General features: G+C 50.6%; 1 protein-coding gene across 2 annotated transcripts in view; it reads left to right on the forward strand.

The window, feature by feature from the left end:
- Positions 1–19,233, forward strand: part of LOC121273022 (serine/threonine-protein kinase MRCK alpha-like) — a 66,452-nt gene extending 47,219 nt beyond the window's left edge. The window contains exons 22-37 of one of the 2 annotated variants that reach the window (XM_041179960.1): positions 1,080–1,196; positions 2,247–2,327; positions 3,023–3,128; positions 4,020–4,150; positions 4,472–4,611; positions 5,063–5,144; positions 7,260–7,476; positions 8,297–8,359; positions 9,335–9,931; positions 11,341–11,438; positions 11,661–11,745; positions 13,955–14,075; positions 15,586–15,703; positions 16,709–16,829; positions 17,575–17,627; positions 18,461–19,233. In XM_041179960.1, coding sequence (XP_041035894.1) covers positions 1,080–1,196; positions 2,247–2,327; positions 3,023–3,128; positions 4,020–4,150; positions 4,472–4,611; positions 5,063–5,144; positions 7,260–7,476; positions 8,297–8,359; positions 9,335–9,931; positions 11,341–11,438; positions 11,661–11,745; positions 13,955–14,075; positions 15,586–15,703; positions 16,709–16,829; positions 17,575–17,627; positions 18,461–18,484 — 2,154 coding nt within the window. In that variant the 3' untranslated portion in view covers positions 18,485–19,233. The remainder of the gene's footprint in view (positions 1–1,079; positions 1,197–2,246; positions 2,328–3,022; positions 3,129–4,019; positions 4,151–4,471; positions 4,612–5,062; positions 5,145–7,259; positions 7,477–8,296; positions 8,360–9,334; positions 9,932–11,340; positions 11,439–11,660; positions 11,746–13,954; positions 14,076–15,585; positions 15,704–16,708; positions 16,830–17,574; positions 17,628–18,460) is intronic. The other variant, XM_041179961.1, reaches the window with a different exon arrangement.
- Positions 19,234–20,413: the final 1,180 nt, after the last annotated feature.

Raw genomic sequence — 20,413 nt, forward strand, 5'->3', positions numbered from 1 at the left:
ATCTGTATCTTAACTCTATTTACCCACATTGGTTCCCTCACCCTTAATCCCCTTACTTAGCGAAAATCTATCGATCTCAGTTTTGACACTTTCAACGGACAGCCTCTTCCTTAGGGAGAGAGAGTTGCAGATTTCCACTCCCCTTTGTTTGAGGAGGTGTTTCTTGACATCGCCCCTGAATGGCCTGGTTTGAATTTTAAGGTTCTGGCTCCTTGTTCTGGACTCCCCCCACCAGAGGAAATAGTTTCTCTCTCACTCTGCCCTATCACCTGCTTTAATCATCTAAAACACCTTGATTAGATCACCCCTCTATCGTCTATACCCAAGGGAATGCAAGTCCAGTCTATGCAAACCGTCCTCGTGATTTAACCCTTTCAGCCTCGCTATCATTCTGGTAAATCTGCACTGCACCCACTCCAAGGCCAATATATCCTTCCTGAGGTGCGGTGCCCAGAACTGAACGCAGTTACTCCAGATGGAAGTCAGAGTTTTATATAATTGTCCCATTATTTTCACCAATTCAGAGGTGGGTCTCTTGAGTGCTAACATGAGCCTCATGGACTGGTGTGTTAGAACAGTACTGTACACCTGAGCTCATCCAAAACTCTGCTGCTCATTTCCCTAACTCACATCAGGTCCCGTTTGCCTATCATCCCCTGACCATCATTGGTGGCTAGTCAGACAACCAACCTCATCCTTGTTTCCAAAATCCCTCCCTATCTCTGTCATCTTCCCCCAGCCCCATAACCCTTCAAAATCTCCATGCTCCTCCAATTCTGGCCTCCTCAGCATTCTCGATTTCCATCACTCCACCATTGGCGGCTGTGCCTTCAGTTACCTCAGGCTCTCAGCTCTGGAATTATCTCTCACTCTAAACCTCTCCGTATCACTCCCTCTCTCTTTCCTTTAAGACGCTCCTTAAAACCGACCTCTTTGACCAAGCTTTAGGTCATCTGTTCTGAGTATCTCCTTATGTGGGCTCGGTGTCAAATCTTGTTTGATAACACTCCTGTGAAACGCACCGGGAGGTCTTGCGTGTTAAGGGCGCTAGATAAATGCAAGTTGTTGTTGTTTGACAGTTCGAGTCGCTGGAATTTCCCACTACATCACGGCACTCTTCGGACAGTAGGAAGTCTCCAGGAAGTGTGGTATCTCAGCCCCAGAGTCCGGCCCTTCAAGGCGGAGAGGTGGTAGACGTGAGTACAACGGGGACAGAAAGCTTTCCCCTCCTTTATATCCTTCCACACCTTTCTGCTGGCTTACTTGACTTCACCCGTGGGATGATTGTCTCAGATCAGATGGCCCATTTCTCAGACTGTCACCTGTCTCTGGGCTTCACTCCACACAGGGTTCGGGACCGTTGTGGCTCTGTGTTGGAACTCGCTGATCAGAGAGTGGCTGCAGAGTACCAATGGCCTTAGTCCCTTGGGCTAGAGTGGAGGATCATTCGCCAGTGAAAGATGTGCACATTTGTGAGCGTCGGTTTTTTAATGCATTCTCGTGATGTGGGCATCGCTAGCAGGGCCCAGCGTTTAATGCCCACCCCTAATTGCCCCTTCTTGGGGTGGTGGTGAGTCGCCTTCTTGAACCGCTGCAGTCCATGTGGTGTAGGTACACCCACAGTGCTGTTAGGGAGGGAGTTCCAGGATTTTGACCCAGTGACCGTGAAGGAACAGCCGATATATTTCCAGATTGGAGGCTGGATGTGACTTGGGACAAGGGCTTTGGTGGTGGTCCTGGTGGTGGTGGTCTACTGCCCTTGTTCTTCTAATGTGGTAGAGCTTGTGGGATTGGGAGGTGCTGTCAAAGGAACCTTGGCGGGTCCCTATGGTGGTTTGGGATGGGGTATATGATGTATAGTCTGACAATGTGGAGGGGTGTGTGTGTCCTGGAAAGAAAAAGGCAGGGCAATTCCAAGTGGGTCAATGCCCACCTTAGTCACCACTCTCAATCATTAGCAAAGTGATGGACGGTGTCGTCGACAGTGCTATCAAGCAACAATTATTGGCAACGACCTGCTCCCATTGTTCACTTTGGGTTCTCTTAGGACCGCTTGGCTACTGACCTCATTGCAGCCACCCTATCAACGGTAACCAGGTATCGGCAAAGAATGCCGGCCTTACCAATGACGCCCACGTCTTGAGAATGCATAAAACCAGATTAATGGGTGGCTTTTGAGATTTCTTCATTTATCGAGACTCGGTCCACGTTCCCGTTTGCTTATTGCTTCCTTCCTTCTGTTCCAGTCAAACACGAAACCTCTGTCTCCTAGAAAGGTGGTGAAGAAACCCACGTCTCCTCCACCAGTCAGCCCTCCTGTGCCCAAGGTAGGAATCTCCAGCAGGAATTGATGTATAAAACACAGCAATGACCTGAAAGCTATTTCTAGGGGGAAGCAGGACAAACACATGAGGGAGAAAGGAATGGAAGGATGCGTTGATGGGGTGAGATGAAGAGGAGAGCAGAAGGAGGCTCTTGTGGAGCAAAAATACCATCACGGAGCAGATGGGTTGAATGGCCTAATTCTTTGCGGCAACTGCTGTTTCTTAAAATTCTTTCGTGGGATGTGGGCGTCGCTGGCAAGGCCAGCATTTGTTGCCCATCCCGAATTGCCCTTGAACTGAGTGGCTTGCTGGTCCATTTCAGGGAGGGCAGTTAGGAGTCTGTGGGTCTGGATTCGCATGTAGTCCAGACCAGGTAAGGATGGCAGATTTCCTTCCCTGGAGGATATTAGTGAACCAAATGGATTTTTAATGACAATCGATGATCGTTTCACGGTCACCATTACTGAGACTAGCCTTCAATTCCCAATTTTATTTTATTAAGCGAACTTTGTTTTAATTAGTTGAATTTAAATTCCATGATGGGATCTGAACCCCTGTCCCCAGAACGTTAGCCTGGGCCTCTGGATTACTAGTCCAGTGACATTACCGCTCTGCCACCATAAGGAGCAGCTATAGATTTCCAGATCAGGATGTAATTCCCAAACTGTATAATTCTATCCTAATATTTTATATTGCAGCCCACACCTCACCAGTTCAAGCTGAAAACCTTTAACATCCCCACAAAATGCATGCGATGTACATCACTCATGATTGGTCTGGCTCGACAAGGCTTCATCTGTGAAGGTCAGAAAAAAAGAGGGACCTGAATTTATACAGTGCTTTTCACCATCACCAAATGCCTCAAGGTGTCTTGAAGCCAATGAAGTACTTTTTGAAATGTGGTCACTGTAGAGAATCAGCCAGGCTTCCCTTGCTCCTCATCACTGCCCAGTGGCCGCTGGGTTAGGGAGAGAGTGGCGGGAGTGCTGTATCTAACCCATGCTTTGCCTTTTTCACCTGCATAATAGTGACCTTCTCTGCTCCTGCCTCTTGTTCATTTGCTGCTGAAAGCCTCACCAGTGCCTTCATCACCTTCAGACTGAACTTCTCCAACTCTCTTCTCATCAGCCTTCTCCCTTCCACCCTCTGTAAGCTTGAGCTCATCCGAAACTCTGCTGCCCCACAATCCTAACTTGCCCCCGAGCCCCAGCTCACTCCTCACCCCTTGTGCTTGTTGGCCTGCGTACTAGTGGCTCAGCAGCGCCTCCATCTTAAAATGCTCATCCTTTTATTTTCCAACTTCCTCCTTGGCCCTCCCTATCTCTGTGATCTCTTCCAACCCCTTCAGCCTTCAGAGATCCCTGCGCTCCTTCAATTCCTGCCTCTTGTGCGTCTCCCAATTCCCATCGCTCCACCACTGGCGGCTGTGCCTTCAGCTGCCTGGGCCCTGAGCTCTGGAAATCCCTCCCTGAACCTATCCGCCTCGCACTCCTCCTTCAAGGCACTCCTGAAACTGACCTCTTCACCTGTCCCATCTCCTTGTGTGACTTGATGTCAAGTTTTGTTTGAAAATGTTCCTGTGAAGCGCCTTGGCACATTTACATTGAAGTCACTGTACAACCGTTAGTTGTTGTTAGCTGTGTTGGAGTCCCTCTCTCTCACTGTTCTCTCTCTCTCTCCATCTCCATCCCACAGTCTGTAACTTTGTTTGCCACTCAGCCTGCTCTGCTGAGGCGCTCATCTGTCCAACGCCCCGCGAGCAAATTCGGTCGCTGGGAATCGACGCAATCAAAGGAACCGGAACCGCATTCGAGGGCCTGGTGTCGGTAAGAAGGAAGCGAAACCGCGCAACCAAAGCAAGACCAGGCACGGCGAGGCGAAGGCTGATCGGCCTCACGTACAGCGCAGTCTCTGTGTGCAGCTCCATTGTGTGCACGCATGTATATGTATGTCTGTGAGGAGGCATGTCCATCTCAGTATGTGTGTCCCTGTCCCTGGAAGTGTGCATTACGTGAGACAAATGGCCCACTGATGATATATTGGAGTAGCTCCCGGTGAAAGTTGGCGCCTGCAATGGCAGGGGTTGTAAAGAAGACAATCCCTGACCACCCCGGCACTGTCTCTGACCCTTTGTTCCTGTCCCTCAGATCCCGAAGCCAACAGGGGTGAAGAAGGGCTGGCATCGGGCCCATGCTGTCCTCTGCGACTTCAAGATCTTCCTCTACGAGACAGCGGAGTCGAGGGGCTCACAGGCCAGTGCCACTGTCACTCACGTCTTCGACCTGCGGTAAGTACATTCCCAGATCGAAGGCTCCAACCTCACTCAGTTCCTTAACCCCACTCCCCAACTTCCAGCCTCCTGGTTAAAGAATCAAATCCTGGAGGGTTGTTTGGGCATGGGAAGGGGTGGTGTTGGTGTGCAAGGAAGTTGCCTCTATAAAATGAGGAACCCATTTTACAACACAAAGAGACACTGAGTCATCTGAGTCATGTAATGTTAATAAGGCGGAAGGCTGAAGGGGACAGGGGATGGGATGGAGGGATATGGAGAGAAGGTGGGATCGAGAGATTTGGAGAGAAGGTGGAATCGAGAGGTAAGTGATGTTGAGTGAGTAGGTTGCTATGAGATTGCCGCTGGACTAGAACGACCTTCCCTGTTCCTTGAGTGTCCCTCTGTTACCCTGGACCTCAGGATGTGTCTCTTCCCCCGGGTGAAGAGTTTCCGCTTTGCATTTCAGGGATGAAGAATTCTCTGTGAGCTCGGTGTTCTTCTCGGACGTGATTCACGCCAACAAGAAGGATGTTCCCTGTATATTCAGGGTGAGTGAGACTGTCACACAACCATCATGTGTATGCCATTACCCTTCACTTCAAGAATAACCCCGGACTGACTACCCCACTCTCGCTAACCCTGGGGTCCCTGGGCAGTGATCTGGAGCAGGAACCTTGGCCGATCATATTTCTTGGATTCGGGGAACTAAGTTAACTTTAACCTCTTCTTTCTGAGCTGAAATTTCACCAACTCCAAAGACTGTAGGAACAGGAAGGCCATTCAGCCCTTTGGGCCTGTTCTGCCATTCATTTAGATCATGGCTGAGCCAGTATCTTCACTCCATTTCCCTGCCCTGTTTCCATTTCCCTTACCTACCAAAAACTATCAGTCTTGGTTTTGAAATTTCCGGTGGACCCCTCAATCTTGACAGCATCAGTTTGAGAGGGGAGGGAGGGTGGGGGGTGGGTGTTAGTCACAATAAGAGGTTGTGGTGGAAGAATTAATCCAGGCTGGTCTTTTGGATCAAGCTGGTTTATTTTTCAAGACAACTCCTCAGTGCCACTGATTTCCAAATAGCTTCTGCACAAAGTGTTCCAGCTGTATTTTTTTTTCTATTTAGATGGGACAATCAATGCCCATCACCTGTTTAACTAGCAATTGTCTTTAACAAGGTGATTGTGCTGCAGTGTGACTGTTTATACATTGACAGTGGGGGGTGGAAAAAAGTTCCAGATTTCCACTCCCCTTTGCGTGAAGAAGTGCTTCCTGACATCACCCCTTGAACCCCTTATTTTAAGGTTCTTCCCCCATGTTCTGGACTTCTGCACCCACCGCCCCCAACCACCAGTTTCAACGCTGGTTAATCTGTGTTGCATCTCCCCAGCCCATAGCACCCACCACTACAAGGTCAATATATCTTTCAATCAAGAACTAGGAGGAACAGCTTCAAAATTACAGGGTCTCCCACTTAAGACAGAGATGAGGAGGAATTGCTTTTCTCAGAGTCGTTAGTCTATGGAATTCTCTTCCCTAAAGAGCATTGGAGGCTGGGTCATTGTCTACTCAGCCTTGAATGTATTCAGACTTTTGACCGACAAGTCAAGCGTTATGGGGGACACAAAGGAAAGTGGAGTTAAGGCCACAGTCAGATCAGCCATGATCTTAATGGCGGAGCAGGCTCAAGAGGTCAAATGGCCTATCACAGTGTCTTTACAGTGCAGAAGGAGGGCATTTGGCCCATCGAGACTGCACTGGCTCTCTGAAAGAGCATTCCGCCTAGTCCTCCCTTGCCTTATCCCTGTAACGTTGCACATTCTCTCTTTTTCAGGTAGCAATCCAATTCCCTTTTGGGTATGTCGATCGAACCCTCCGCCACCAACCTTTCAGGAAGTTTATTCCACACTCCAACCACCTTCTGGGTGCAAAAATTTTTACTCCCATCACATTTACTCCTTTTGCCAATTATTTTGAATCTGTGCCCTCTAGTTCTTGATGTTCTCTTGAGTGGGAACAGTTTCTCACTATTTACTCTGGTCCATACCCCTCAGGATCTTGAATACCTCTATCAAGTCTCCTCTCAGCCTTCTTTTCCAGGGAAAAGAGTCCCAACCTCTCCAATCTACCCTCATAGTTGCAGTTCTTTATCCCGGGAATCATCCTTGTGAATCTCCTCTGTACTCTCTCCTTTGTGTTCACATCCTTCCTCAAGTATAGAGCCCAGTACTGGACGCAGTACTCCAGATGAGGCCTAACTAGTGTCTTCTACAAGTTCAACATGATCTCCTTACTCTTGTACTCAATGCCCCTATTAATAAAGCCTAAGATGCTTTATTAACTGCCCCCTCAACATTCTCTGCCATCTTCAATGACCTATGCACATATGCACCGAGGACCCTCTGTTCCTGCATCTCCTTTAGATGCTCTCCCTTTACTTTATTCTGTCTCACCATATTTTTCCTGCTCCTATTTCTTATGTTCTTATGTCCTATCTCTATTTTCTCCTTCCAACTGGAACTCAAGCTTGGCGTCACCAATTGACCAGTTCCAAGACTTGCCCTTTTTCCTGTTGTGGCTGGTGTGACTAACAGCATGGGATAGCTTCAGCCCTGCCCCCCCAATGCTGCCCCGTCTCTGGACTGTCCTGTCTCCGTTTGCTCCGACAGATTACGGCACCCCAGCTGACGGTCCCGAGCACCAAGGCCTCGCTCCTGGTGCTGGCCGAGAACGAGAGCGAGAAGAAGAAGTGGGTGACGGTCATCAACGAGCTGGTTGCCATCTGCAAGCAGAGTGGCTTCAAGGAGCGGCCAGCAGTGTGCCTCAAGGAGGCGTACGACAACACACTGCCACTAATCCGCAACACGCTGACCGCTGCCATCCTAGGTAATGTTTCCAACACTACCACCAGGTTAGAAACAGAGTGAAGCTCACTCTACACTGTCTCCATCAAACACTCCCAGGACAGGTACAGCACGGGGTTAGATACAGACTAAATCTCCCTCTACACTGTCCCCATCAAACACTCCCAGGACAGGTACAGCACGGGGTTAGATACAGAGTAAATCTCCCTCTACACCATCCCCATCAAACACTCCCAGGGCAGGTACAGCACGGGGTTAGATACAGAGTAAAGCTCCCTCTACACTATCCCCATCAAACACTCCCAGGACAGGTACAGCACGGGGTTAGATACAGAGTAAATCTCCCTCTACACTGTCCCCATCAAACACTCCCAGGACAGGGACAGCACAGGGTTAGATACAGAGTAAAGCTCCCACTACACTGTCCCCATCAAACAATTTTTAAATTCACTCTTGCAATGTGGGCTTCGCTGGCTGGGCTAGCATTTATTGCCCATCCATAATTGCCCTTGAAAAGGTGGTAGTAAGCTGCCTTCTTGAACCGCTGCAGTCCATGTGATGTAGGTACACCCAGTGTGCTGTTATGGAGGGAGTTCCAGGGCAGCTACAGCACGGGGTTAGATACAGAGTAAAGCTCCCTCTAAACTGTCCCCATCAAACATTCCCAGGACAGGTACAGCACGGGGTTAGATACAGGGTAAAGCTCCCTCTACACTGTCCCCATCAAACACTCCCAGGACAGGTACAACACGGGGTTAGATAATGTTCCTGTTACACTCTCCCCCTCACAACGTTAGCCTCTGTCACACTTACTTGACTCAATATTCTTCTCTCAATCTCAGACAAGGAACGACTCGCCTTGGGTACTGATGACGGACTCTTCCTCATCGATGTGACTAAAAACGGTAAATATATACTTTCCGAGCTGACTCAGTGAGCCATTCTCACTGGGGAGCTGACCCAAGTGAGGTCAAGACCCTGAGGAGAAGGCGAGTGAGGAGGAATGAGGGATAAGGACTGAAGGTTAGATTGTGGGACATCGGGACACAGTGTCATTGACGGAGACGCTGGAGGGGTGGGACTGAGGGAGGCGAGCGGGTGGGACTGAGTGAGTCTGGGAGGAGTGAGATTGAGTGAGGTGCTGAGGGCATGGGATTGATGGAGGTGGGGTGGGATTGAGGGAGACAGGCTGGGATTGAGGGATATGGGGATGGGTCGGATTGATGGAGAAGGGAAGCTGATGGGATTGAGAAAGGCCGGGTGGGGAACGACTGGGGGAGGTGGGTTGGGGGTGGGATTCAGGAAGTTGGAAAGTGGTGGAACTGAGGAAGGCGGGAAGCGGAAGAGATTGAGGGAGATGGGATTGAGGGAGACGGGGAGGGGGGGCGGGACTGTGGGAGATGGGGAAGGGGGTGGGATTGAGGGAGACTGGATTGAGGGAGGAGGGAGACTGGATTGAGGGAGGAGGGAGACGGGATTGAGGGAGACGGGATTGAGGGAGACGGGATTGAGGGAGACGGGATTGAGGGACGGGGGGATTGAGGGAGACGGGGAGGGGGGCGGGATTGAGGGAGGCGGGATTGAGGGAGACGGGATTGAGGGAGACGGGGAGGGGGGTGGGATTGAGGGAGACGGGGGGATTGAGGGAGACGGGGAGGCGGGCGGGATTGAGGGAGACGGGAAGGGAATGGGTAGCTGGGAGCTGGATTTAAGGGATGTAGAGACAGTGGGATTGAGGAATACGGGGAGACACTGGGTCAACGCAGCCAACAAGAATAGTGACAAACAGTCAAGCTTCTCGATGGTAGTGAACCTAATGGGCAGCAATATGGCCTCACATCTCAAAGGTTCTAACCTCTACACCACATCCTGTGTTGCAGAAATCATTCTGCTGGGTGACAGTAAGCGGGTCCATCAACTCGAGCTGGTGCCCAGAGCCAACCTGCTTGCGGTGCTGTCCGGCAGGAGCCGGAACTTGCGTGTCTACACCTGGGAGGACCTGCAGAACCCAGAGGCGACCGGGGCGAAGGTGTCGGAGGCCCGGGGCACTCAGATGATAGCCACAGGTGGCATGAGCCAGGGGAGGACTACTGGCTGGCTGTGCACAGCCGCCAAGCGACACGTGGCCTGTTACCTGCTGGGCGCTGGCAAGCAGCAGCACAAACGGATACGGGACTTCCAGGCCCCGGGGCCTGTGCAGTGGATGGGGGTCTTCAAGGAGCGTCTGTGCGTCGGCTACCCGTCCGGTTTCAGCCTGTACCCCTTGGCGGGCGAGGGACCCCCGATGAACCTGGTGAGCTCAGAGGACCCATCGTTGGCTTTCCTCGCCCATGGGCAGATGGAAGCCCTGTGTGCAGTGGCTGTCTCCGGCAACTTGTACCTTCTCTGCTTCAACACGGTTGGCGTGTACGTCAACGGGCAGGGTCAGAGGTCGAGGCAGCAGGAGCTGATGTGGCCGGCGCAGCCTGTTGCTGCTGGTAAGTACATATGTATAGAAAGCTGGTGCAACGCAGAAAACAGAGAGCAGGAGCTGAAAGTAGTTACTCAGACAGCTGGTTGGCGGGGTGGGGGGGTGGGGGTGGGGTCTGTGGTATCCTCAAGGAACGGTGCTGGGATCACGGTTGCCGGGGTGGGATTCGAACCCCAGAGCGTGAGGTGGTTCATTCCGGTCGGAAGAATGAGAAGGTCACAGGCTGCTCGGAAAATAAGAGCGTGAATGAGAGAGAGGAACAGAGGTATCTGGGGATACAGATTCCCAAATCATTAAAAATATCGACACCGGCTAATAAGGATGTAAAATAACAAAGACACCAGGGTTCATTTCTAGAGGGATAGAATTGAAAAGTGGAGAAGTGATGTTAAACTTGCACCAAACTTCGGTTCAACCACACTTGGAGTTACTGTGAACAGTCCTGGATCTTCATATTATAAAAATGATCTAAAGACACTGAAGGAGGTGTTTAAAAAAAAAGATTTACTGGAATGATATCAGAACACAGAGGTTACAACCCATCAGGAAAGATTGAACAGGTTGGGGGCTCTTTTCTCTCGAAAAGAGAAGACTAAGACAGTGACCCGACAGAGCTCTTTTCAGGGTTCTAATAGGGTAGATGTAGAGCGGGAGTTCTTGTGGCGCAGTAGGTAGCGTCCCTATCTCTGAGCCAGGAAACTCAGAGAGAACTGGGTTCGAGCCCCACTCCAGGACTTGAAGGCATGTCCATAACCTGAGCAAGCAGGTTGATTATCAGCTTGTAAATCCTTCCATTACGCCTATGGTAGGCAGTAAGAGTGGGAGAGTTTCCTGGTCAGTCAGAATCGCAGAAGGCAGCGGCAAACCTCTGAAGTACCTCGCCAAGCATAACCATGGACCAACACATGGAAGTCCATGGTTGCCAATGCCCTCTCTGGGTGTGGTACCTGAAGAGAGAGATGTAGAGCAAATGTTTCCACTGGTGAAGGAACATTTTCATCGATATAAGACGGTCACTAATAAATCTAATCGGGGAATTCAGGAGAAACTTCTTTACCCAGAGAGTGGGGAGAATGTGGACCTCACTCCCACAGAGGAGTGGTTGAGGTAAATTGTATGGATACATTTAAGAGGGAAGCTGGATAAACACACAAGGGAGAAAGGAGTAGAAAAATATGCTAATGGGGTGCATCACCCTGTGTCTGTCTCTCATTGAGTTTCCTTTCACCGATAAGACAAGTGGGGAGAGTAACATAGCTGTTTGCCCACTCATACAGCGCATCGGAGCCTGGTTGATTTTTCCCCCTCTCTCCCCTTAATCCTGGGACAGGGTGGGGTCACTGGGCAAGGGCGGGTGTGCATTAGTCAACGTTTGGGGAGTTTGTAACTCTAACTCTGTGATTTGTTCCCCCGCAGCTTGTCACGGGCCACAACTGACAGTGTACAGCGAGAATGCTGTGGATGTGTTTGACGTGCAGACGGCCGAGTGGATTCAGACAATCCCCCTGAAGAAAGTAAGGAAGCAAAGACCAAGAAGCCAACTGGGAGGCGGAATGGTGTGTGGGGTGGGGATAGGGAATGGGGGGGGGTGTTAAACCGTGGAACGTCCAATCCCGGAGCTATGACGCTGGTATCCGTGGGAAGGCCTGTCGGACATGGTCTGGATTTAAATTAGGAACCTGCTGGCCCGGTTTAGACACTGCACTGAGTTAATTTAATGGCTTGAAATTTTTCAGGTCCGCCCCCTAAACCCGAACGGGTCACTGAACCTCTCAGCGAGTGAGCCATTCCGATTAATCTACCTACGGAATAAGGAAGCAGGTCAGAATTGATGTGAAATCTTGCTTTGTGCTTCTTTACTCTAGGACATTGTTTTAACTCATTCAGATGAGGTTGTTTGTTAACCCACTGAGAGAGTCCTCTCTTTTCATTCACTCTTTCTCTCTCATTCTCTTACCCCCTCCTTTTATCACTTTTTCTCATTTTCTTACCACCCGCCCCCCTGTTTTTCACTCTCCTTCTGTTCTTTCGCTGTCATTCTCTCACCCTTTCTGCTCTCTCTTTCTCTCATTCTCTTGCTCGCCATGTCTCAGCTCTGACCCTTTCTCTGTCATTCTCCCTCTCTTTGTCCCACCCACTCCCAATACATAAAAGTTGCGCCACAGCTTAACAAGGTCATTAAAAAGAAGAGGGATTGAATGGAAAAGAAGGGAAGTTAATGCTAAACATGTATCGAACCTCGGTTAGATCACACTTGGAGCACTGTGGGCAGTTCTGGTTGGCATTATATGAAAAAGATAGAGGCACTGGAGAGGGTGCAGAGAAGATTTACAAGGATGATGCCAGAAATGTGTGGGTGTACATTTCAGGAAAGGATTAACAGGCTGGGTCGCTTCTCTCTTGAAAAGAGAAGGCTGAGGAGGGTGTCCCAATGGAGGTCTTTAAAATTCTGAAAGGTTTTGATCGAGTGGATACAGAAAGAATTTCTCCTCTTGTGGGGGAGCAGAACTAGAGGCCGTCAATATAAGATGGTCACCAAGAAATCTAATCGGGAATTCAAGAGAAATTCCTTTACCCAGAGAGTGGGGAGAATGTGGAACTTGCTACCACATGGAGTGGCTGAGATGAATAGTATAGATACATTTAAGGGGAAACTAGACAAGTACATGAGGGAGAAGGGATAAGTGGGTTATGATAGATTTAGATGAGGAAAGATGAGAGGAAACTCGAGTGGAGCATGAACCAGCATAGACTAGTTGGGCTGAATGGCCTCTTTCTGTGTATATTGGGGGGAGGCGATGACATATTGGTAATGGCACTGGACTAGTATTCCAGAGACCCAGGGTAATGCTCTGGGGACCTGAGTTCGAATCCCATCATGGCAGATGGTGGAATTTGAATTTATAAAAATCTGGAATTAAAAATCATTGTTGTAAAGACCTATCTGGGTCACTAATGTCCTTTAGGGAAGGAAATCTGCCGTCCTTACCCAGTCTGGCCTACATGTGACTCCAGACCCGCAGCAATGGCCTAGCAAGCCACTCAGTTGTATCAAACTGCTACAAAGTCACCAAAAAAGGAATGAAACCGGATGGACCACCTGGCATCAACCTAGGCACCAGAAAAGACAATGGCCCTTCACTGTCACTGGGTCAAAATTCTGGAACTCCCTAAGAGCACTGTGGGTGTACCTACACCACATGGACTGCAGTGCCTCAAGGTAGCAGCTCACCACTGCCTTCTCAAGGGCAACTAGGGATGGGTAATAAATGCTGGCCCAGCCAGCAAAGCCCACATCCCGTGAATGAATAAAAAAAAAAATGTAAACCCTTATCATGTAATTCCATGTTGGTGTTTATCGTGCCCACGAGCTGTATCCCCTCCCAGGCGTCCGCCCCGTTCTGTATCCCTTTATTCCTGTTTCCTTCAACCAGCAACTAACAAGTGGTTAGACCAGTGGTGGGCAACCTGTGACCCATCAGGTTTAATATCCCGCCCAAAACACGGCACCTCTGCCAGCGCAGGGCTCCCTTGGCTCTGTATGTAGAGCACCTGCCCCGCAATCAGTGCTCAGGTCTCTAGAGCGGGACTTGAACTCAAGTGTGGCCAGCGAGACATTTTGTTGACCATTGCCCAGGCCCAGGTTCTGCTGGTTTCCGTCCACCTAGTTTTGGGGGGCGTCGGGAGGGATGATGTGCAGCTCACCGCCTGAAAGGGCAGTATAGGTGGGAAGACTCACATTTCAAGTGCATATCCAAGTACTTTTTAAGAGCAGGGTTACAGACCCAGTGCAGGAAGGTGGGATCAGGCTGGGTAGATCTTTGCCAACTAGCAGGGGGCACAGTGGGCTGAATGGCCTATTCGTGCGTCATTAATTTCCTATGATTTCTGTCCGCCTACTCCTCAGTATTGACATGGCCTCTGCTTCACACATTTAGTGCCTTCCACAACCCGCTGTGTGAAAGTGGTCCTCCTTCTCTCTCTCTGCCCGTTTGATGACTACTCTTTCTCCCCCTCTTCCCCGTGCTAGAGACCGATGATTTCATCATCCCCGAGACCACGGGTAACAGAAGGCGCCAGATGTTCCGCACCAAAAGCAAAAGGTGTTTTGCCTTCCGAATCTCGGAGGAGGAACGGATGCAACAGTGGAGGTGAGGGCGTGGTGGTGGTGGAGGGGTGGGAGGGGGTTTGAAAGGGCAGCTGATGCTTTCTTGCAACATCTCTGGCGCCGTCCGAGCCCACGTCGCCAATCTCCCAGAGCTGAGTCTTCAACACTGTTTGCCCGCTGGTTCGCATGCCAGGGTCTCCGATGTAGAGTAGAACTCCCTCCCCCCCTCCTGAACTCCACCGATGCCAGGTGTGCCTCAGTGGGTAGCACTCTTTCAGTGAGAAAGCCTTGAGTTCAAGTCCCGCTCTAGAGACCTGAGCACTGATTGCAGGGCAGGTGCTCCACGTACAGAGCCAAGGGAGCCCTGCGCTGGCAGAGGTGCCGTGTTTCGGGCGGGATATTAAACCGAAGCCCCTGTCTGGCATCATCCCGCTTGACAGTATCTGAAGGTTAAGGTTCAGGTACCTCCCCCTCCCCGGATATTGAAGTGCGTTTGTGTCTCTCAACCTGACACTAAACCGCACACTGACATTACAGTCGTAAATCTACTCAAAACAACAGGGGTTGGTCGATTGCAGGGCTATTAGCAGTGAACTAATTAGACATAATAATGAAACTTGAGAATTGCTGAAAAAGGATACATGCTGTTGAAGCTTTTCATCTTGTACTCATCAGGACACACTCACAAGAATACCAAATTGTTAAATAGTTGCTCTCTTTGAAACTTGGTATTCTTTCATATGTCCTGATGAGTGCTACACGAAAGGTTTCATTAGCATGTCTATAATAATGAAACAGATTATTGATCCCCTTGTGTTACTTTTCTGTGTTTGAACTTCAATCCTGCTCTGTTTTCCACCTAACCACCTCCTCAGTATTATTTTCCCGGTATTGTAACACATTTACACTCTCTGCAATGCTTCTCACACCCTACGCTCTGGGCACTCCCTCATCCCCACACTGGCTGCCCTCCCCTGGGTCTCAGCTCCCTTCCCACCCTCCCATCCTACCACCCTGCCCTCCTAGGATATCAAACCTGTGGATTCCACCCATCCCTCATTGCTTCCCTTTTGCCAACCGGTGTATAAAGGGGAGATGGTGGGGTAGTGGTAATGTCACTGGTCCATTAATCCAGACGCCCAGATTAATGCTCAGGGGGCACAGGTTCAAATCCTACCTTGGCAGCTGGTGGAATTTAAATTCAATTAACAAGAACTGGAATTGAAATCTAGCTTCAAAAATGGTGACCATGAAACTATCGTCGATTGTTGTAAAAACTCATATGTCCTTTAGGGAAGGAAATCTACCGTCCTTACCTGGTCTGGCCTACATGTGACTCCAGTAATGTGGCTGACTTTTAACTGCCCTCTAAAATGGCCTAGCAAGTCACTCAGTTCAAGGGCAATTAAGGGTGGGCAAGAAATGCTGGCCCTGCCAGCAATGCCATAAAAGAATAGCGGCGTCTTAGGGGTCAGGGTTCAGGTTGCCGTGACCCTTGACCCCTGTCCCGGTCCACTCGATAACTGAATCTGCTTTTTACTCCTCTTCCGCAGGGAGATGCTGAAAAATCCCCAGAGGAGGTCCAAGTTAATCTCCAACCCAACCAACTTCAACCACCTGGTGCACGTGGGTCCTGGGCAAGGCATGCAGAATGTCCGAGACCTGCCCTCGGTCAGTGTCCACCAGGAAGTGGGTGGGGGGGTGGGGGGGCGGTGGTGGGGGCGGTGGAGGGAACTGAAGGGGGTAGCAGAAGTTGGGGTCTTCAAGGATGGGCATTTCTTGGAGGGGATCGGGGCAAAGTGAGAGACGTGGTAATGAGTGTAACACTCTGCAAGATAAGGGGGCGCTGGTACAGGTTTCCCGGTCATGTTCCTGGAGAGGGTCTCGTCACAACAACATGCATTTGTGAAGCACCGTTAACATAGTAAAATGTCTCAAGGTCCTCCAAGGGATGAAATCTGACCCCAAGCCACATAAGGAGATATTAGGGACAGGTGACCAAAAGCTTGGTCAAAGAGGTTGGTTTTAAAGAATGAGTTAAAGGAGGCGAGAGAGAGGCGGAGAGTTTTAGGGAGGGATTTCTAGAGCCTGGGGCCCAAGTCAGCTGAAGTGTGGAGCAAAGGAAATCTAGGGGATGCTCAAGAGGCCAGAGTTGGAGGAGCACATAGATTTCTGAGGGTTATGAGGGCTAGAGGAGATTACAGAGATAGGGAGGGTTGTAGGGACTGGAGGGAGTTAGAGTAAGGAGGCCATGGAGGGATTTGAACATGAGACTGAGAATTTTAAAATTGAAGTGTTGCCGCACTGAGACCTGTACTCTGAGAGTGTGTGTGTGTGTGTGTGTGGGACCCGTATCCCAGTGAGAGTCAGTGTGTGTATAGGACCCGTACCCCAGTGAGAGTCAGTGTGTGTGGGACCCGTATCCCAGCGAGAGTCAGTGTGTGTATGGGACCGTACCCCAGTGAGAGTCAGTTTGTGTGGGACCCGTACCCCAGTGAGAGTCGGTGTGTGTGGGACCCATACCTCAGAGAGTTAGTGTGAATGGGACTCGTAACCCAGAGAGAGTCAGTGTGGGTGGGACTCGTACCCCAGTGAGAATCAGTGTTCATGGCATAAACTACATTGTTAACTGACCCACTCTGTCCTCCTCTGATAATCTCTAATTTCTTCCTGCAGACAAAAAGTTCACCAGAAGAAAGGAGTCAGGCACCTTTTGGCCTTCCCACCTTCCGACATCGCAGCAACACAGAGTCAGGCTTCCTGAGTGATAAAAAGACCTCCAGAGATTCAGCACTTGGTAAGTCTAGACCCTGATCACCAGCCCTCAACTGTACGCAACACAGAGATTGGGACAGTGTTGAAGGAGCTCTGTATCTAACCCCGTGCTGTACCTGCCCTGGGAGTGTTTGATGGGGACAGTGTAGAGGGAGCTTTACTCTGTATCTAACTCCGTGCTGTACCTGTCCTGGGAGTGTTTGATGGGGACAGTGTAGAGGGAGCTTTACTCTGTATCTAACCCCGTGCTGTACCTGTCCTGGGAGCGTTTGATTGCTGACACTGGGTGTTTGAAATAATTGGGTCTTCCATTCCCTGCAATTATAACCCTCAGCTCTGAATACCAAGATCTGATTCCTTAGATATCTGTCAAAATATGTGGGAGGGAATTGCTGTGGGTCTGTGTGGAGTGTAAGTGTTGAACATGTGTTATGTTGGTGTGTTGTGATGTATATTCTGTACATTGTTCTACATATGCCTCTGACAATATGTTGTGTTGCCATGTTCATGCAGTATGTTGTATTGCACAGATATTACATGTGTCACGTGTGCGTTGTTTGTGTGGATATTGCATGTTGTGTTACATGTATGTTGTGATGTGTGGATGTTATATGTCATGTTGCATGTATGTTGTGATCTGTAGATATTGCGTGTTATATATATGCTGTGATGTGTAGGTATTGTATATTGTGTTGCGTGTATGTTGTCTTGTCCGTGTACAGACGGGAGACACGTATGCACGGCACTCAACTGGAATCTCTCTGCAGGGTCTTCTAGCAGTCGGCTGCCACGGAAACAGGTTTCCTCAGACTCACTGGCGGTAAGACACCTCGCTTTACAAACAGTCCTCGGGTGTGGGGAATCATCCTTCTACACGTGAGGTGGACTGTGAACCACAGAGACTGATTCCCTGTCGACAAGGGTTCAAATCCCTGGGGGGGGACACCAGGGTAATTGAGGAGGAAGGGCGGAGTCAGAGGGGAAACCAGGGAAACTCTTTCACTCAAAGGAGAGCGGAGTTGTGAGGAACGCTGAAGAGACTAGGTGGTAACTGGATGTTTGCAGAAGTGGGGGTGGGTGGGGGGGTGGTGGAGGGGATTGGAAAGTTGTTATTGAAAAAATGTGTCTCTGTTCCCCTCTCTCTTTCTGTCCCCTCTATCTCTTTCTCTCTCTCTGTACCCCCCTTTCTTTCTGTGTGCCCCTCTCCTTGTCTGCCCCCCTCTCTCTCTCTCTCTCTGTCCCCCCTCTTTCTATGACCTCCCATTTCTCTGATCTGTCCTCACTCTCTGTCCCTCTCATCACACCTTTTTCTGTCTCCCCCCCTCCCTCTCTCTGTCACCTCATCCCTTCTATCTCTCTCTCTGTCCCTGTCAGTCTCCTGCTATCCCCCCTCTCTGTCCCTCTGTCCCTCTTTCTCTCTCTCTCTCTTACTGTGCCATCTCTCTCATGCTCTCTGTCCCCTCTCTTTCTCTCCCCACCTCTCTCTTTCTGTCCCTCTCTCTTCCAAGCCCATATCTCTCTCTTTCTCCCTGTCCCACCTTTCTCTCTCTCTTTGCCCCTCCCCCCCCACCCCTCTCTACGAGTATCTGTGTCTCTCTGTTTCTCTCCTCTCTCCCTCTGATACATTTATCGAAATGAATCTCTTTTCTGCAGAATTTTAATCCCGCTCATCTCTGAGGCCCAGTCTACTGCAGCTCTATAGGGGTGGTTCCCCATCGGTCATCCATCCGAGGTGTGGGAGACAGGACCCGCTGAACACTTCCAGGACTCATCGCGGGACCTTTCCCGGCTCCCATCCTTCTGAGAAAACTCAATAGTGCCGGTCTGTGGGACGTCTCTGCTCTCTGAACATTGACTGAACGTTTTTTTTTCTGGAACGTCCCGCCCGCCCTCAGCAGCGACTCCAAGATCTGCCGTCAGCTCCCTCTCCCTTCAACACTTGGAGGCTGACTGATGTCGTCCTCGAAGACCAAGTCCTCCCACAACTTGTTTGTGCAACCACCTCGACCCACGCGAGAGTGCTTGGACAGGAATGTCCCAGGGTCGCGTTCCCAATTGGCACCTTACGTGGGGTCAGTCGTGGCCATAGCTGCAGGAAGGAGTGGGTCGGTGGTCTGTGACTGCGGTTCCCACACGTACACAAGGACGGGGACTGGGAGTGGGGAGGGCATGGGGTGCTCCCTCTGCTCTTGCTGCTGCCCGAAAGCCCCTGTGCTTCCAACATTCTGAGTGAAGGCAGATCGTCAGTCCTCGGGCTTAAGGCAGAGGGGGAAGCCGCTGCTAAACTGAGCGGGTCTCAACTTGGTCAGCCGGTTACTCTAGGCAGGCCCTCCTTCCTCCCTCTGCATAGTCAGTGAGACAGCTAACGGCTGCCAGTAGGGGGGGGGGGGTGCCCCCTTTCCTCTGCTGCAGCTCCCAACCCCAATTGCGAGGGGGAGGGTGGGAGGGGGACTGGGGTCTGCGGCAAGAAGGGGTCACTACCTCAATCGGTCCCGTCAACCCTGAACATGTGCTCGTGGAGGATAATCGCCTCCCCACAGCCGCGGGCAATCCCATCAGTACCTGCGGCCCTTTAAATGCCCGCAGCTGGTTTGCAGGAGTGGGTTCCATCTGTCTGAGCATATAGGGACAGGAGGGAGGATGGGTTGGCCTTCACACCATAGCTCCTGCCAGTGTAATGCCTGAGGCTGGATGTTCCATTAAGGCTGATCCACCAAAATCTCCTTGTGCCTATTCCCCCGTGACACTGCCCCCACCCGGCTCTGCACCCCCCCTCTACACTTCAAGTCATTTAATTGCTGAGTGTTTAAATATTGTTGATTTGTTGACTTGGTTTAATGCCTCTATGGCCATTTAAAACAAATAGATATTTGTACAGCGACGAGAGGAGTCTCAGCTTCACTTTATTTCCCTCAGGTCTTTCACTTGGGAATTATCTGCTGAATAGTAGGGGGTCCCAGGACTATGGGGCAAAGAGCGGAGCTGAGGGTGGGGAAGGGAGCGACACAGCAGACAGCTCCTGCCCAGTGGGCGACTGTTACCCTCTCTTGTGGCTGTGACAATTCAGCCTTGGTGGGTGGGGTGTCCCTGAGGATGGGATAGCCCACTGAGGGGAGGGGGGGTTGCATTGTGGTCCCGTCCCTAAACGGCGCACAAACCTTTCTGCCATGTTGAGGTCTTTATTTAGGAGCCCTGCATTGCACCGGGGAGGAGAGAGCAAGAAATGGTGGAAGCTCAGGAGGGGTGTTTGGTAGGGGGTTCCTCCATCCCAGCATTTGGGTTCAAATCCTTAATAAAATACGGCCCCTTTCGTACCCAGTTATACCAATGGAAGGTTGTTTCTGCTGTGTGGCTGCCTCAGCTGGTGTCGGGCTACCCAATGCGTAACTCCACTGATGGACGTCTGGTTGATTGCTCTCCGTCGCCATGCTTTTCGAAGCCAAATGATGCCTCCAGGGTGAAGATAAGGAGGTAGCAGGGGTGTAGAGTACAGCAAGTAAGGGCACCCTGAGAATGCCAGGTACCCCCTGTGTCCATTGCACCTGGCACCCCACCACCACCCCCCCCACCCCACCAACTCACTCCCCCTCCCATGCTCCCCCCCAA

This window comes from Carcharodon carcharias, chromosome 37 (genome assembly GCF_017639515.1).
Source record: "Carcharodon carcharias isolate sCarCar2 chromosome 37, sCarCar2.pri, whole genome shotgun sequence".
Classification (NCBI taxonomy): Eukaryota; Metazoa; Chordata; class Chondrichthyes; order Lamniformes; family Lamnidae; genus Carcharodon; species Carcharodon carcharias.